This window comes from Salvia miltiorrhiza, chromosome 3, assembly GCF_028751815.1.
Source record: "Salvia miltiorrhiza cultivar Shanhuang (shh) chromosome 3, IMPLAD_Smil_shh, whole genome shotgun sequence".
NCBI lineage: Eukaryota > Viridiplantae > Streptophyta > Magnoliopsida > Lamiales > Lamiaceae > Salvia > Salvia miltiorrhiza.
Window position 1 is genome coordinate 3,228,670 of NC_080389.1, and position 19,107 is coordinate 3,247,776.

Genomic DNA, 19,107 nt, shown 5'->3' on the forward strand with positions numbered 1-19,107 from the left:
ACAAAGAAAATAAAAAAAGAAAAATAGACAAAGGGAAAAGAATTAATTAACACCGCTCCCCGGCAACGGCGCCAATTTGGTGGACGTCGCCAACCACCAAATAATTCCTGCGGAATTACCAAAATAAATTAGTATAATGATAAGCAGGGTCGATCCCACAGAGAGCAGGTAAAATCATTCAATCCCCTAAAATCTATAATTTTGGTGATGCCACCACGCCTTAAATTTAAGAGAAGTTAATTAAACTAAGAATGCAGAATTAAATCAAATAAAATACGCTTGAAGTAAATATATGAAAAGGGTAATTCGGCTCAAATAAATCCACTCTAATTCAACTATGATCCTCGACGCAATAATTAATCAATCCCTATCAACCAACCAGTTATAGGATACCGTGAAACGCAACGGACGTACCCCAATTCCTACTTACGGTGTCGATAAACAGCTGGAGACGCCAGACCTGCTTATTTCCCTTATTAAAATATAACCTAGCTGGAGACGCCAGACCAAGATTTAATATTCTAATAGCATTAAGATGAAGGAACCCAATTTATATCAATTATCCTAGATACGCTAGTAATAATTAATATACCAATTAATTCCCCCTACGAACACGGTAGTTGTATCACTAATTAGTCCAATTCCAACAATTACGGATTGGCAGGAACTAATTGACTGTAATCCAATTTAATCTAAGTTGATCAGGCTTAAATAAAATCAGAATTATCTTGAAACCTAGGAATTAATCGGAATCAATAGGAATCAATTTTAAACCAATTAGGTCTCACAGATCATTAAATTAGAGTTTCATTATTCTCGCCGAATTAAAAGAATTAGCTACTGATGCTTAAAATAAAAACAATCAAATAAATAAAATAAAACATAATAAATAATAAAAGCAAATTAACGAAAATAATTTTGCAAGAAATTAAATCAAACTTGAACCAAATTGAAGAGAATTCGTCTGCCTCGATCCAAGTTCCAGCCGCTATGATAATTGAATGAACAAGAATTAAAAACTAAAGCTAAACTATGGAATCAATTGCCAAACACGTAAACACAAATTGCATGGAAGAAAAGATTGCATGGAATAAGAAAAAGTCAACTTATGATACTAAGAAATCAAAAAGTGCGGCTGCAGTAAAAGTTGTGAATGTCTCATGTAAAGTTAAACCTAAAACTAATATATATATCCCTAACTATGCGGCCCTAACACCAAAATAAGGAAATAAATCCCTAACTATGCCGCTTAAACCAAAATAACATGGGCTTCGGCCCTAAACTTAATTAATACTCAAAATAAAATAAAATTAAGAGTTTTGGGCTTTCTAAAAAATATAACAAGTAAATTAAAAGCCCAATCTCTACTTTCTTCCATCTTCACGTCAAATCCCATCGCAAATTCTTCTTTCTCCACTTTCTTCCAATTAGCAGCTCTATCTCCAATTCTTCTCATTCCTGCGCCAAAACATAGCAAAACATGTAATATCACATGAAACCACGACAAAACGCACACTAAACTAGGTAGCTAAAATACACACATCATATACCTTCTTCTACCTTAAAGCAACTCGAGATATCCCAACTCCTTTATTATCTAAGTTTCTGACAATTGTATAAAAAATTTCTAGAGAGAGACGATATATCTCTATTCTATATTCTTGAAATGTTCTCTAATATGCTACGTAAATATTAGTCCCTCCGTCCCATAACAAGTATCCTAATTTGTTTCAGCACAAGAATTTAGGCGAGTATGATTAAAGAGTAAAAAAATAAAAAATGTTGGAGCTCAATCACTTTTATTTTGTGAGATGAGTAGAATTAAAGTGGTGATGATTAAAGGTAAAAAGGTAAAATTAAAGATGGTGGGTCCACCTTCTTATTTTAGAACTAGGACATTTGTTACGAGACACCTCAAAAAGAAAACTAGAACACTTATTTTGGACGGAGGGAGAAAATATAATACTAGTAATAAATAAAGCAGCTGGGTTGACGATTATTTTGGCTTTTTCAATAGGATAATTATTCTACTAAGTAGTTCTACACATCGCTTTGAATTTTATATTGTTTGAAATCTTCTGCAAAATATTATAGTTATAGACATTTCTTCAATAACATAAATACTCCGTCCCTCCATGAAAATAGGTTTTAAGGGAGAGCTGTACGATTTGAAAAAGATTTAATTGTTTATTTAGTAAGTAGATAAAGAGTCTCATAAATTTTTTTTTTAAAAAGAGTTAACTGTAGAAAGGGACTCACAGATTAAAAAATGGTGGGTTCATGAATGACAAAGAAAGGATTATTAAGAAAATGTAGTAGACTATTATTCTAATATTAAATTGTATATTTAATATACTTTATTTATAATATAAAAAATAATTTTTAAGATAATTTTATTATTTTAAAATAAAACATAATTAAATAATTTTATTTAATCTATTACGTTATAGAATTTGTTAATTTATTTGAGAATTATTTTAAAGAGGTTAATTTTTACATATATAGTTATAGAATCAAAAAGATCAATTTTTTTTTATCAGAAAAAAAGCTTGTATTAATTAACGGCAAGTACTAGAGGTACCAACAAAAAGATCAAATTGCTAATTACTAATATTTAAATATAATAAATATCATATTTATATTAAAGAGGTTTTACTATAATTATAGAATTAAATGGAGCAAATTTCTAATTAATATTTAAATATAATAAATTAACATATACGATTCTGATCTATTGGGTCAATACAAATGGGCCAGCTCAACAACGCAAGGCCTATTGGACCAGCTCAATAAAAGATCTTCCTTAATTCACTTTTGAACAAATTTAGATAGCATGAGTTTATAACTTTAAGCCGCGGCATGGGCTGGGCCCAACTTTTGCTCTAGCATGGTTGATGTTAAACAAAGCCCATTTTGGCTAATTATGCCCATGGATTATGCCAGAGAGAGGGCCCAAAGGCTGTGAGAGAACTGAGACTGTTCGAGGAATTGCCGCAAAGTTAAAGGAAGAAGATTGTTTGGGAAGGTAGATGAATTAATCGACTTCCTACTCAAGGTGAGCAAAAAATCCGAAACCGAATAACCGAACTGATCCAAACCAAAATTTTAAAATATAGTTTGGTTATTTCGGTTTTTCGGTTCGGTTTTTCAATTCGGTTCGGTTCGGTTCGGATTTTTTAAAACCGAATAAAGCCGAAAAACCGAATTATATTTATAATATATATATTTTATATATATAATATTTTAATAATAATTTTATAAAATCTAACTTCTAATATTTTTTTAATTTTATAGCTTTTTCGGATTTTTTCGGAATTTTCTGTTTTTTTTTTAATTCAGTTTTTTCGGTTGGGTTCGGTTTTAAGTACAAAAATTCCGGTTAATTCGGTTCGATTCGATTTTTTTTTTAAACCGAACAAAATATGATTTGGTTTGGTTTTTGGTAAAACCAAAAACCAAACCATATAACCGAATGCACGCCAGTACTTCCTACGCATGTTAGAGCTTCGTATATCCTATGAACCTAAAGCCTGAAAGATTTCTGCTTCATATTTACTGACTTTATTACTTAAAACAGTTGTCACCACCTATTTGCTAGGTTTGATTCAAGTTAGTGTTTGGGCTTCATATGTTGGCAGAATAAATAACGAGTATTGAGATTTATCATCTTATGCTTGTTTAGTTATCTTAATTTGGTTTGCCTGTCTCAATCTTCAAAAGTTGGAACAAAAAATAGTTTAAAAGATAGATTTGGCTGTGCGTGATAGTTAGGATATCATTATTTTGGGATTTGCATGAATAACTTTTTACTCTGCGTTCTCTTTTGTTGTGAATTTATCATGGGAAAATGAAGGATAAACAAAATTTTACCATTTAAATTCTTTATTTCTTTTCCCACATTTCCTACTTGACCCTTACCCATTCCTCATTTACACTACAAAGGATGAATAATATTATCCCTCCTTTGTAGTGTAAATGAGGAATGAGTAATGGTCAAGTAGGAAATGTGGGAAAAGAAAGGAAGGATTTAAAGGGTGAAATTTTGTTTATCCTTCATTTTTCCATGATAAATTTACAACCAAAAATAACGCAGCCTTATAGTATGAGTGACCTAGTTGATTGAATGGTGATCAGAGTGAAGGGTTTGAGATAAATGAAGAACAATGAACAGAAAAGATGATTAATTATGATTCTCTATTTCCTCATGTGATGATATGAATTCCTAATGAAGTGTTTTACCAATTGAGTTGTACTTTACTGTCATTCTCCTAAAAAAAATTGTTACTTTGATTTGGGCTATAAATTATTTTCTTGAGCTTCTTACACCATGGAAGCAATGAAACTAGAGAATAACATAAAAGTGGCTCTATCCACGACATAAAAACAGCAAAAATATAATTTTCACTAATCAAAGCATACAGAAAAATAGCTCTGGTCGAAGACACTTCTTTCCATATTCCATTGGCTGCACACACACACACACTTGATAAACAATACGGATAAGAAACTCAAAAGCTACAACTACTCAAAGTCCGCTATATGCCCTTGTAATTTTATTTCTCTTCAATTTATACTCTGTAATTAGGATTTTTACTATGTAACTCACTATAATCTCTTCAATTAATTAACTCAATTATCCAAATACTTTAACAATTTATAAGCTTTTAAAATATTACTCCCTCCATCCCATTATTAATGAAGTTTTCATTTTTGGGTTGTCCCATTATTCATGGCCAGTTTCTAATTTTGGTAATGATTTTACACTACAAATAATGTGGCCTCATACATCTTTACATCTTATTCTCCTAAATACCCGTGTCCAAAAGAAATAGGTCATGAATAGCGGGACGGAGGGAATACATCTTTTATATTCTTAAAGCATATCTCTAAAATAAGTATAGCCAAATACCCCCTTAGTTTGACGCTTCCCCTCCAACCAATAGGTCAGGGGTTTGAGTCACTAATGAGGAAACTGAGGAATCATTATTGATTCTCTCTCTCTTTTATTACCCTCTTAATTTGGTACATAATACCTATGCCTGTTATTTATATATAAAAGAATTTAGTTCGAAGAAATTTGGAGTTACCTCATTAGAAGAGTATCATGATTAACGAGTCATAAAACGAACTTGAAGCCAAAACTGCCATTGTGAGAATCTGAGGCCTAGTTGATGACATTTGATTGCATATTTCCTGATGAACAAAAACATTAATCTTTACATGAGACGTTTGGTTTGAATGGTAAGACCTGATTGATAAAATAATTCAACTTAATCAAGTACTGTTTGGTTTGCATGATTCGGCCCATCATCCAATTGAATGATTATTTATCATCTCAAAGTTGGATGTATTATTTAATCACCTCTAATCCTATCAATCTTATCAATTTTATCTATCACATCCACCAAACCAAACACCCTCACAATCTAAATATTTTAACAAAGAACTGAAAACTTTAGAAATTTTGAGATGTGCGAATACCTGATCTGCAACAAAATTAATCGTTTGTGTCGACAGAAGGATGGAAAGAGCACATCATCGATGAGCCATGCAACGAACTTGAAGGGCATCATTTCCCCACTCTTGTTGTTTCTCCAGAATCCTCTGGGCCGACTCCACAAGTGACGTTCGCACTTTCCCCTTCACCTCAATCAGCTCGAGTGTTGGAATTTCCCCGATATCTTCTGGTATTTCAGCGAGCTTCCAACACTCGTCTAGCACGAGGCTTTTGAGCATTGGAAAGTGGCTACTTTCAGCTATCCAATCCTTGAGATACGACCTTTCTATAACCAAAATTTCTAGTTTAGGAAACTCTCCATCGCTTGTTTCCCATGTACTGCCTTTGCAAGCCCAATGAGTCAGTTTAAGCACTCGAAGATTTGGCAACGAGCCTACAACAGTCATCTCCTTCCAAGGAAGAAGCACATGGCTTAATGTCAACTTTCTCAGAGACTTAGGAAAAGTGAAGTCATCCTTCTGGTGAAACACAATTCTAGTAGAACGTAACTTCAAATCTTCAAGTTGACGCAGATGCACCAAATTGTTGAGGAAAATTTCGCCATCAGAGCAATCAATTTCCAATTTCTTTAGGTTTGGGATCATTCTCAAGATCCTTTTCCTACACATGGTATGTGACACTATAGAGAGTGTTTGGAGGTTTTCTAGACTAGAAGCTGTTATTCCTTCTGGATTTGGTAACCTGCCATAGACGACAAGATGTCTCAATCTTGGCATCCTCCAAATCTCCTGTGGCAAACGGATTAAATATGATCTAAAGTTCATCCAATTATTCTTTGCGTGAAGGCTTAAAGTTTCAAGATTATGAAGCTTTGAAATGGCTGTAGGTATCCTTCCAAGATAGTAGACAGCAAGGTATGCTAGATAAAATAGGTCAAATAGTTGATCTGGTAGTGATTGCACATAAACATCTCCTGCATCCAATACCCTTAGCAATCTAAAACCTTCGAAAATCGTATGGATGGTTAAGCCATAAAGTTCTGAGAGGTATGATAAACCCGAAGGAGTAAAACTTACACGACGCTGATTTTTTCTGCCCTTTACTGAAAGCCCTTTGCTGAAGTTCACAAGAAACTTCTCTTCATGCGCTTTTCTTATGCACAAATCTCGCATAAGATCATGGAGGCTGCAACTTTTGATCCTGCCATCGCACTTTCTCTTGGTAACCAAAACAAGGTTTCTCTTGACAAGATCCACCAAAAACACTTCCGCCTCTTCTTCTAAGGTTTTAGATCTGTTCAGACGTCTCAAGAATCCCTCAGCTACCCATAATTTGATGAGTTTTGAGACACGGACCTCACAATCCTCAGGAAACATTCCCATGTACAAGAAACACGGCCTCAGATAATGAGGCAAGTGAGTGTAACTCAAAGACAATATATTTTCAAATTGTCCTCCTATAGTAACTGAATTTACATTTCGTGCAATTTCGCTCCATGAAGCTACATTGGTGCTAACTGCTGATAGGAGCCCTGCAACCACCACGATTGCGAGTGGCAGCCCTTTGCAGCTTCTCGCGATCTCCTTTCCAATGTTCTCCAACTCCGGAGGGCAATCTTGATGTGCAAACACCTTCTGCTGAAGTAGATTCCAACTCTGAGCCTCATCCATGAAACGCATCTTGTGGGGACCGCTCAAACGACAGGCATAAGCAGCCATATCAGTTTCTCTTGTCGTTAATATGATTCGGCTTCCATTCCCATCTTCGGGAAGTATAAGTCTTACATCATCCCAAGCATCTGTGCTCCAAATATCATCCATTACTAGGAGATACCTCCTGCCTTTCAAGATCTTGTGCACTTTCGCCCCAGGCAATTCTTCTTCCTCCTTGGATCTATCTTTGCTCTCCTCGGATCTATCTTTATCAAACTCTTCCATGGAAGCTAGGAGGGCTGATAAAACTACATCTGCATTGTAGTCCTGTGATACTGTGACCCAAGCACGAATATCGAACCGCTGCACTGTTAGTGGGTCGTCGTAAACACACTTTGCAAGAGTAGTTTTTCCTATACCTCCCATCCCAACGATTGGGATAACTTCTAAATTTGGCGATTCTCCACAGAGTCGAGATTTTATTGTTAGCAAATCTTCATGTAAACCAACCATATAGCCAATCTTGATGATCGGTGCAGATCTGGATGGTGAACCTGTTGCAGAAGAAAGGTCGGAGTTCGAGTCACCAAACGAGAAATGAGGAACTATTAATTCTCTTTGAAAAAAATAAAAAATAAAAAATAAAATAAATAAAACCTGCTGCTGCGGAAGAAGAAGCACCAAGTTGTACTGTATCTGCACTGTTATTCTTGATGATCATCACCTCCCTTGTGATTGAATCTGTTTCGTTTCTTATCTTTCTTATTTGCCTTTTTAGCTTTGATTTAGCAGCTAAAACATTCCACCAATGTGATGCAGCTTCCACCAATATGAAAGACTCAATAATATGTTCTGCTTCATATGCTAAATCTCTAATTCGCCCATCCAAGATGTTGGCTTTTTCGGGAAAATCTTCAAGAAACTCCTGCAAGAAAATAAATGGTTCATAGATAGATCGAATTTGTTGTTTTTTATTACAAGAAATGGAATATCTATCTTGATCCAAGATTATTTCTGCAGTGGTTCGGGCGAGGGAAAGAAGAGCAGCATAAGCCATCTTTGGTGATCACAGTTAAGTTTTTGCTACTAGATTTTTGCAGATAAAGATAAACTAAGCTGGAAGAATGGCTGAAACAGAGCAGGGCTAGTTTAGAAGACTGAGAGATAAATTATTCATTATTGACCAACCATATGTTTTCCTTTTACAATAAAGCCAATGGATTGTCTACTTTATTTTTGCAAGTGGAGGACGAAATGAGAAAGGAGGCGGCAGCTGCTGCTGCAAATCCTTTTCTCAAACCCTTGCAGCTGAAAATTGGGTTTTGGGCCAAGAAGAGTTGTTGGGCTACAGTGTTCAAAGGCTGGGCCTGTTCCTTTTGTGGGCTGCTGCTGTGGACTTCCATGGGTTGCGAAATTGACATAATAAATGGGGCTGGGCCTGCATTTTATTAAATGCCCATTTGGGGCTGTGACATAAAAAAAAAAATCTTTTATTAATTTTGAATTAATAATTGAACCCCAAATTTCAAAATTAATTTATTAATTGGATTAATAAATTTAAATTATTGTTATTAATTTTGAACTAATAATAATAGAAATAAATTTATATTAATTTAGAATTAATATAAATTGATTAACCCATATTTAATTAGAAAATTAAATATTAATTTGATTAATGATTTTATTCGTAGAGGTTTTATGTCTTTATGTGATAAGCATGTTATTTGATTTTATGCTTATTATTTAACTATAGTAGTTAAATATCGCTTTTATCTTGGGTAGGCGACGCCCAGTATATGTAGTCCGCTTTGCTATGGATGGGTAGGCGGCGCCCAATATGTGTGGTCCGCATTTTATATGCCTGGGTAGGCGGCACCCAGTAATTGCTTTGCTATTTAATATTGGATATTAAATATAAGCAATTGCTATCACATGCTAAATCCCCATTAAATATAAGTCTTTGTGCAAAGCACAAAACGCGTCGTCCATCATAATTGTTTGAGTACCTAACATTTTCGTCCAAGGATATTTACATAAAATTGTATGCTCTAAATCGACAAGGCCAAGACTCATTCATAGGTTGGCACCGTGTGATGGGGTTGACTTGCTTAAATTATTTTGGAGCGCAAAGCGACCAAGAATGATTTAAGGACGCAGATTAATTAGATTAATCAACCAAGAGTTGCAAAATTGTTGTTGCAATTGGCTTAGAGGCCTACTAAGTAATATTATTGTAGTCATCAGCAAAGCAGAGGCTGCATAATATTGACTTGGATCTTGGACCACTAAGATTTATATGGATTATAAATTCGTGTTTTACGTTGGGGCGTAAGATATGTTAAAATTAGTGGGAGCTAATCAATACGATAGCCCATTGTTTGATTAGTGATACAATGTGATCATAGTTTTTTCTTTCTAAATTATTTTTCTTTATTTATTGATCAGATAATATGTCGAATTTGTCACTGAAATGTTTGATAGAAACAAACAAGTTGACTGGGTCAAACTTTACGGATTGGCTCCGTTGCTTGCGTCTGGTCTTAAGGCTAGAGAAGATTGAGTATGTCTTGGACAACCCAATCACTATCATTCCTGACAAGTAGTCTGCTGAGTATGCATCATTTGATGAAGCTGCTCATAAGAAGCATGTCGAGGATGCAACATCGGCACAATGTGTGATGTTGTCCTCTATGACTACGGAGTTACAGAGGCAACACGAACGCATGTTCCCTTATGATATGCTGAAACACTTGAAGAGTCTGTATGCTTCAGAAGCTCAGACTATGGAGTATGAGATACTCCGAGATCTCTTTAAATGTAAGCTTCATGATGGGGGTCAGGTTTCTAATCATGTACTGAAGATGATCGGGTTGATTGAGAGGTTGGCATCGATTGGAACGATGCTACCCGCTACTGTCTCTGTCAATCTGATTCTGCAGTCTTTGTCTGCGCGCCTCATTTGAAAACTTCATTGTGAACTTCAATATGAACGGCACGAAGGCAAGCCTGCCTGAGCTTCATAACATGTTGAAGACCTATGAGTCTTCCACCTTTAAAGGTAAATCTGTGCTCATGGTGAGCTCTACTGCCACGTCTTCCAAAAGGAAGTACAAGCAGAAGAAAAAGCAGAAGAAGGCATTTGATGCTGGTTTGAAGCCTAAAGGTGGAGGGGCTCAGAAAAAGCCGAAGTTGCCAAAGGATGAGTGCCTATTCTGTCATGAAAATGGGCACTGGAAGAGAGACTACCCGAAATACAAGGCACAAGGTGCATCGGGTTTGAGCTCGGGTATGTTTGTCATTGAGATAAACAAGTCTATTGATAATTCACAATCTTGGGTATTAGATACAGCTTGTGGCTCACACATTTGCAATAATGTGTAGGGCCTAAGTGAAAGCAAAAAAGTGATGCCCGGGGAAGTCGATCTACGCGTGGGAAATGGAGCAAGAGTTGCTGCTGAACGCGTGGGGACTTATAGATTAGATCTTCCTTCGGGAAATAGACTTGTTTTAAGTAATTGTTACTTCGTTCTTTCTATTTCTAAGAATATTATTTCCATTCCGATGTTGGACATTGAAGGCTTTTCCTTCCATTTTGGAAACAGTCGATGCTCGTTTTCCCTTAATGGATTGTTTTATGGAAGTGTCTATCTTTTGAATGGTTTATATTATCTTGAATGTGAAAGGAGTATTCTCAATGTACAAAACAAACGACCTATGCTGAGTAATGCAAATAATACTACATATCTTTGGCATTGTAGACTTGGTCATATCAATGAGAACAGGATAGCAAGATTGAGAAAGTTAGACTATCTCAAATCATTTGACCTTGAGTCGTATGGTGCTTGTGAATCCTGTCTCAAAGGTAAGATGACTAAGAAACATTTTTCTGGGAAGGGGTTACAAGCCAAAGACTTGCTAGAATTGATTCACACAGATGTGTGTGGACCGTTCCCAACAGAAGCAAGAGGTGGATATTCATACTTCATAACTTTTACTGATGATTTTTCGAGGTATGGATATGTGTATCTCATGAAGCACAAATCTGAGGCCTTTGAGAAATTTAAGGAGTTCAAGTTAGAAGTCGAGAAACAACTTGGAAAAAAGTATAAAGGCTCTTCGATTAGATCGAGGAGGATAATACTTAAGCCGTGAGTTTCTTGATTACTTAAAATCACATGGAATTCGGTCAAACTGGACTCCTCCGGGGACACCTCAAATGAATGAGGTATCCGAAAGGAGGAATCGAACTTTATTAGATATGGTTCGATCCATGATGAGTTTTGCAAGTCTCCCTTTATTCCTTTGGGGTCATGCCTTACAAACCGATGTTTATATTCTGAATAGAGTTCCTTCTAAATCAGTTGAGAAAACACCATATGAGTTATGGTATGGCAAAAAGGCAAGTCTTAACTGATAAGTTGGAATCTAAAAGTAAGAAATGTTATTTTGTGGGATATCCTAAGGAAACAATTGGATATTATTTCTACGTTCCCGGTGATCACAAGGTGATTATTTCCCGGAATGTGACGTTTCTTGAAGACACCTTTGTCTCTAAGGAACAAGGTCACAATACGATAGAACTTGAAGAAATTCAAGAACCGCAAAATAACATAGAGGATGAAAACTTGTCTAATGGTGTGGACAAGGATTCAGTGGGAGTATTTGATGGTCTATTGGGAAGGAGAATATCTCTTAGAGAGACACCTCAAGACAATGAGATGCATCAAAGACACGATGATACAATAGTTGTGTCACCACCACCTCAAGAAAATCTTGAGGATGTCCTTGAAAATTCCGAAACTGTTGAAACGTTCAACACAGAGGAACCTGCTCACATTCAGAATATACAACCCGAACAAACGCAAGAACAACTCCATAGGCCTCGTAGGAATCGTCGAGCACCTGTAAGACTTAATCTATTGGTTGAGAACCAAGATGATGGAGTTGATTCGGGTGATGATGAACCTAAGACCTATACCGAAGCGGTGTCGGGCACCGACTCGGAGAAGTGGTTTGAAGCCTTAATTTCCGAAATGGACTCAATGTACTTCAATCTAGTTTGGGAACTAGTTGATTTGCCGGATGGGAAATATCCCGTAGGCTGTAAATGGATCTTCAAAAAGAAGAGAGATGCAGATGGCATAGTACGAACCTACAAGGCTAGGTTGGTGGCAAAGGGTTATAGTCAACGCGAGGGCATTGATTATGACGAAACCTTTTCACCAGTTCGCACTTTCCCCTTCACCTCAATCAGCTCGAGTGTTGGAATTTCCCCGATATCTTCTGGTATTTCAGCGAGCTTCGAACACTCGTCGAGCACGAGGCTTTTGAGCATTGGGAAGTGGCTACTTTCAGTTATCCAATCCTCGAGAAACGACTTTTGTATCACCAGAAATTCCAGAAGAGGGAACTCTCCATCACTTGTTTCCCAAGTGCTGCCCTTTGCAAGCCTAATGAGTCAGTTTAAGCACTCGAAGATTTGGCAACGAGCCTACAATTGTCATCTCCTCCCAAAGAAGAAGCACATGGCTTAATGTCAACTTTCCCAGAGACTTAGGAAAATGAAGATATCCTTATGGTTAAACACAATTCCAAAAGATGAACGTAACTTCAAATCTTCAAGTTGACGCAGATGCACCAAATTGTTGAGGAAAATTTCGCCATCAGAGCAATCAATTTCCAATTTCTTTAGGTTTGGGATCATTCTCAAGATCCTTTCACTACACATGGTATGTGACACTATAGAGGGTGTTTGGAGGTTTTCTAGACTAGAAGCTGTTATTCCTTCTGGATTTGGTAACCTGCCATAGAAGACAAGATGTCTCAATCTTGGCATCCTCCAAATCTCCAGAGGCAAACAGAATGAATTCGATGTAATAAAGTTCATCCAATTATTCTTTGCGCAAAAGCTTAAAGTTTCAAGATTATGAAGCTTTGAAATGGCTGTAGGTATCCTTCCAAGATAGCAGATAGCAAGGTATGCTAGATAAAATAGGTCAAATAGTTGATCTGGTAGTGATCTCACATAAACATCTCCTGCATCCAATACCCTTAGCAATCTAAAACCTTCCAACATGTTTGCTACAGAGATGCCATGGAAGCACAAAATCGTACGGATGGTTAAGCCATAAAGTTCTGAGAGGTATGGTAAACCCAAAGGAGTAAAACTTACACGACGCTGATTTTTTCTGCCCTTTACTGAAAGCCCACTGCTGAAGTTCACAAGAAACTTCTCTTCATGCGCTTTTCTTATGCACAAATCTCGCATAAGATCATGGAGGCTGCAACTTTTGATCCTGCCATCGCACTTTCTCTTGGTAACCAAAACAAGATTTCTCTTGACAAGATCCTCCAAAAAATCTTCAGCCTCTTCTTCGAAGGTTTTAGATCTGTTCAGACGTCTCAAGAATCCCTCAGCTACCCATAATTTGGTGAGTTTTGAGACACGGACCTCACAATCCTCCGGAAACATTCCCATGTACAAGAAACATGGCCTCAGATAATGATGCAAGTGAGTGTAACTCAAAGACAATATATTTTCAAATTGTCCTCCTCCTATAGTAACTGAATTTACATTTCTCGCAATTTCGCTCCATGAAGCTACATTGGTGCTAACCGCTGATAAGAGCCCTGCAACCACCACGATTGCGAGTGGCAGCCCTTTGCAACTTCTCGCGATCTCCTTTCCAATGTTCTCCAACTCCGGAGGGCAATCTTGATGTGCAAACACCTTCTGCTGAAGTAGCTTCCAACTCTGAGCCTCATCCATGAAACGCATCTTGTGGGGACAGCTCAAACGACATGCATAAGCAGCCACATCAGTTTCTCTTGTCGTTAACATGACTCGGCTTCCATTACCATCGTCGGGAAGTATAATTCTTACATCATCCCAAGCGTGTGTGCTCCAAATATCATCCATTACAAGGAGATATCTCCTGCCTTTCAAGATCTTGTGCACTTTCGCCCCAGGCAATTCTTCTTCCTCCTTGGATCTATCTTTGCTCTCCTCGGATCTATCTTTATCAAACTCTTCCATGGAAGCTAGGAGGGCTGATAAAACTACATCTGCATTGTATTCCTGTGATACTGTGACCCAAACACGAATATCGAACCGCTGCACTGTTAGTGGGTCGTCGTAAACACACTTTGCAAGAGTAGTTTTTCCTATACCTCCCATCCCAACGATTGGGATAACTTCTAAATTTGGCGATTCTCCACAGAGTCGAGATTTTATTGTTAGCAAATCTTCATGTAAACCAACCATATAGCTAATCTTGATGATCGGTGCAGATCTGGATGGTGAACCTGTTGCAGAAGAAAGGTCGGAGTTCGAGTCACCAAACGAGAAATGAGGAACTATTAATTCTCTTCGAAAAAAATAATAAATAAAAAATAAAATAAATAAAACCTGCTGCTGCGGAAGAAGAAGCACCAAGTTGTACTGCAACTGCACTGTTATTCTTGATGATCATCACCTCCCTTGTGATTGAATCTGTTTCTTTTCTTATCTTTCTTATTTGCCATAATTTTAGCTTTGATTTGGCAGCTAAAACGTTCCACCAATGTGATGGAGCTTCGTCCAATATGAAAGACTCAATAATATGTTCTGCTTCATATGCTAAATCTCTAATTCGCCCATCCAAGATGTTGGCTTTTTCGGGAAAATCTTCAAGAAACTCTTGCAAGAAAATAAATGGTTCATAGATAGATCGAATTTGTTGTTTTTTATTACAAGAAATGGAATATCTATCTTGATCCAAGATTATTTCTCCAGTGGTTCGGGCGAGGGAAGAGCAGCATAAGCCATCTTTGGTGATCACAGTTAAGTTTTTGCTACTAGATTTTTGCAGATAAAGATAAACTAAGCTGGAAGAATGGTTGAAAGACCCTATTTTAAAATAACATAAGTTTTATAGCCCCAGTTTGCAATACATAAGTTATATAGCCATTTTAGGCTTAAAAATCTATAACATCTTTTGTCTTTTAAGCCTAAAATGGTTATATAACTTATGTATTATAAACTAGGGTTATAAAACTTACACTTTTATGAAAAATGGCTATATGCCCTAGATCTCACTTTTCCTTTTACAATAAAGCCAATGGATTGTCTACTTTATTTTTGCAAGTGGAGGACGAAATGACAAAGTCGCCCTTGGAAAGGCATTTCTGCGGGCCCTCAATCATTTATGTCTATCAATTCATTTCATCTGAAATAAGTTAATACTATATAACATGAACTAATTTTATTTAATTCATATTCTATTAATGTATATTATCCAGGGGAAAATCTTATTATAGCCAAAATGCATAAATTTATAAGTTTTATAGTCCTAGTTTCGAATACACTAGTTATATAACCATTTTTTGTTTAAAAGATAATTATACCCACAATTGACTCAGGTTAATTTTGGCAATGTTTTTAATTTGATTTTTGTGTTTACTCGATGATGTTACTATTCGATGGGGACCGTCGCTACTCGATCGAGTACACCATCGAATAGTGAGTAATTGGCAATATGTTTAATTTGATTTTGTGTTTACTCGATGGTGTCACTACTTGATGGGGACTGTCACTACTCAATCGAGTACATTATCGAGTAGTGACTAGATTGTGTTTTTCATGCTTATTTCTTCTTCTTTTTTGGTTTGTTGGTGCTAAATCTTTGTATTTTGATATTGCAGGCAGCCAGACACCTTATAGGTGGAAGAGACCGTCGTTAATTTATGTAACCTATGCTATTAATCTGAGGTACCGTATTTCGGCAAATTCGTTTTGCAAATGTTCAAAGGTGGAACGATAGGGCGTCTTAGTGATCACGAGAGATACGCAAGCGTCAACAATGCTCTCCATCACCTATTATCCCTACAGATTGAGGGAGGGAATATTCCTCACCAAACATGGCTCGATGTCGGTGGTCGTATCATCTGTAGTGCTTCCACGGTTCAACCGGGACCGGCGGGCCAACCCTGAACCGGCCCGAAAGTCAACGGTCCGGGCCCGGACCGTTGACCACGGGCCGGTTTCGGGATCGGCCCGCCAAGGAGCTCGATCCGGTTACGGTTCAAGGGGAGAGCGGCCGGCGGCCCGCCGGGCCCGGCCAATTTTTTATTTTTTTTTAATTTTATATTCAAATCCTAATAATTTTAACTAAATGTAGTTTCACTATTTATAGTGTACTACACATGGTAGAGAATCCTACATTTTTCAATGTGGGATAATGTAGCTTCACTATTTATAATGTACTACACCCTACATTTTTCAATGTGGGATAATGTAGCTTCAATATTTATAGTGTACTAGACATGGTAGAGAATCCTACAATTTTCAATGTGGGATAATGTAGCTTCACTATTTATAGTGTACTACACATGGTAGAGAATCCTACATTTTTCAATGTGGGATAATGTAGCTTCACTATCTATAATGTACTACGCATTATAAAGAATCCTACATTTTTCAATGTGGGATCACTCAACCTAACTTATAAATATATAACTTATATTCATGTAATAACTTATAACTTCTAAATATATAACTTATAAATATGTAACTTATAACTTATAAGGTCGAGGGATCAATTAGTTAGTTTACTTATTCAATTTTAAAGATTATGTAATTTGTATCCTTGTAATATTTTTTTGGTACATAGAATAAATTCAATAAAGATATCTATTTTTATGAATTCATTTTAATTTTTGGTTCTCAATGTGTTAATTATTTTTCCTTTACTTTATTTCAATTCAATTGTCATTTGAAAAAAAAGATGACATAAAAAATATTATTATATTATTAAGATTTTTAAGTTGAGTAAATTTGAAAATTATTTTACTTGGTAACTTGAGTAATTTCAAGCTTTAAAAAACAAAACATATATTTAAAAATTATATATTTATATGACAATAGTATATAAGTTATTAAGTAATTTAAGACTTTAAGTTGAGTAATTTTAACATTTTAAGTTTTTAACATCATAATTTATAAAACTATATAGTATAAGTTGAGTAATTTTAATATTTTTTTCAACATTTGTAAAGTAAAAACTATTACATGAATATAAGTTATAAGTTACAAGTTATATTTTTATAAGTTATAAGTTATATATTACATGAATATAAATTATATATTTGTAAGTTAGGTTGAGTGATCCCACATTGAAAAATGTTGTATTCTTTACAATGTGTAGTACACTATAGATAGTGAAGCTACATTAAGTTAAAATTATCCCACATTGAAAAATGTAGGATTCTCTACCATGTGTAGTACACTATAAATAGTGAAGCTACATTATCCCACATTGAAAAATGTAGGATTTTTACCATTGTAGTACACTATAAATAGTGAAGCTATAAGTTAGGTTGAGTGATCCCACATTGAAAAATGTTATATTCTTTACAATATGTAGTACACTATAGATAGTGAAGCTACATTAAGTTAAAATTATCCCACATTGAAAAATATAGGATTCTCTACCATGTGTAGTACATTATAAATAGTGAAGCTACATAAGCTACATTATCCCACATTGAAAAATGTAGGATTCTCTACCATGTGTAGTACACTATAAATAGTGAAGCTACATTTAGTTGAAATTAACACAAATCATTTAATTTCATTAAAAAAAAGTGAAAAATTGTGAAAAACCGGGAACTGCCGGTTTTTGGCCCTGAACCGCCGGTTTTCGGCCCGGCCCGGAGCCGCCGGTTCAGGGTCCGAAAACCGGCCCTTTATATTTCATCCGGGCCGGTTCCGGTTCGCCGGATTCTCGACCCTGAACCGCCGGTTCGGGCCCGGAACCAGCGGTTCCTGAACCGGCGGCAACACTAATCATCTGTTTTATAGCAGCGGATTATGCACTTAGGCATATGCACTTTGACATTGACTTCTTAGTTTACTGGATTCGAGAAACATAGCTGTTGAGGTCAGTTTAAATAATCTGTATAAGCTGTCAAATAACAGCTTGTACATTTTAACAAAAAAAAAAAAACAAATATTAAGAAATCGTAGATGCAAAAATCCTTAGGCATAGGTGCACCTAATAATTGAAGTTTAGAATGATATTCTCCATTCACAAAAAATTATTGTTTCCTCTTTTGAAAATTGTACAATATATTTTAAACCTCATTCACATTTAATATTTACAAAATTTCACTCATTTAACACATGAATTTTGATGTGCCATTTTCTCCACATTATACATATCTACCAACTATTTATAAAAATTCATGCCCCAAACCACATTATAATTTTCATGGACAGATAAATTTCGAGTGCAAAGCAGCAATTTCAACGAGTGATTTCTTAAATTTCATGTGTTGAAACCAAACACAGTTACCTTATGGCGTCCCTCAGCTGTGATTCGGGTACAAGAATTTAACCTGCTTCGATTGTTAATCTCTTTGACGCAAATCCTCGAGCACCTTATCTGCACGGCGGAACCATTCGCTCCCAAACCAGCACCAATCCCGCTTGCTGGCCTTTGCTGGCTGCTTCTCACCATGTTTTTCCCTCATAGAAGAACAAGAATTTGTCCTTTAGTTGTTGAGCAAGGACGAGCAACATCAAAGCTCAATCCGCTCAGATTCTCCAGCTGAAAATATTTTCACTCAACAAACTAACGAAGATATATTTTTTTTCTTTTTTTATTTGGTTATAATAGCTTTTGGATACACTTCGTTTTATTTTGTTAACCAAAGCCCAACATGTGTAACTCACAAGCCCAATATGGAATCGAGGTGGATGCCCACGAACCAATCCTTTACATTTGGGCTGGGCTAAATTTTATATTTTGTTTGAAAATACAAAATTTATGTTTTTATACTGAAATTAATAATAATTCCATTGAGTCTCTAACTAATTATTTTTTGAGACAGAAGTCTCTAACTAATTATTATTTGTTATAAGAAAATACTAATGAATATTATGCTATTGTGAATAAAATAACATATTTTTAAATAACATTATTAATAACTAACACTAGAGTTATAAGAGTCAATTCA

General features: G+C 35.9%; 2 protein-coding genes across 7 annotated transcripts in view; both read right to left on the reverse strand.

Annotated features, from left to right (window-relative positions):
• The window catches only part of LOC131016837 (putative late blight resistance protein homolog R1A-10), a 29,089-nt gene extending 20,721 nt beyond the window's left edge, over nt 1–8,368 (reverse strand). For 2 of the 6 annotated variants that reach the window (XR_009099232.1, XR_009099233.1), the window contains exons 1-3: nt 7,768–8,362; nt 5,482–7,664; nt 5,088–5,193 (exon numbers count right to left, since the gene is read on the reverse strand). Coding sequence is in view for 1 of the 6 variants with exons in the window: in XM_057945606.1 (XP_057801589.1) it covers nt 5,536–7,664; nt 7,768–8,167 (2,529 nt within the window). In the remaining 5 variants the exon portion in view is untranslated. Of the gene's footprint in view, nt 1–1,091; nt 1,459–3,268; nt 4,466–5,087; nt 5,194–5,439; nt 7,665–7,767 lie in introns of those variants that run through there. The other 4 variants (XR_009099231.1, XR_009099234.1, XR_009099235.1 and 1 more) reach the window with 4 other exon arrangements.
• A 4,278-nt stretch (nt 8,369–12,646) lies between these two features.
• LOC131015810 (putative late blight resistance protein homolog R1A-10) lies at nt 12,647–14,891 on the reverse strand. Its single transcript, XM_057944232.1, has 2 exons — nt 14,519–14,891; nt 12,647–14,415 (listed from the first exon to the last, which is right to left on the reverse strand). Exons 1-2 carry the CDS (start codon nt 14,580–14,582, stop codon nt 12,647–12,649), a joined length of 1,833 nt encoding a protein of 610 aa, XP_057800215.1. The 5' UTR covers nt 14,583–14,891.
• Between the last annotated feature and the right edge of the window lie 4,216 nt (nt 14,892–19,107).

Coding starts and splice junctions, on each gene's coding strand:
- LOC131015810 (XM_057944232.1), bottom strand. CDS start 14,582: ATGATCATCAAGAATAACAGTGCAGTTGCAGTACAACTTGGTGCTTCT. Junction 14,416..14,518: donor TTCTTCTTCCGCAGCAGCAG/GTTTTATTTATT, acceptor CTTCTGCAACAG/GTTCACCATCCAGATCTGCA.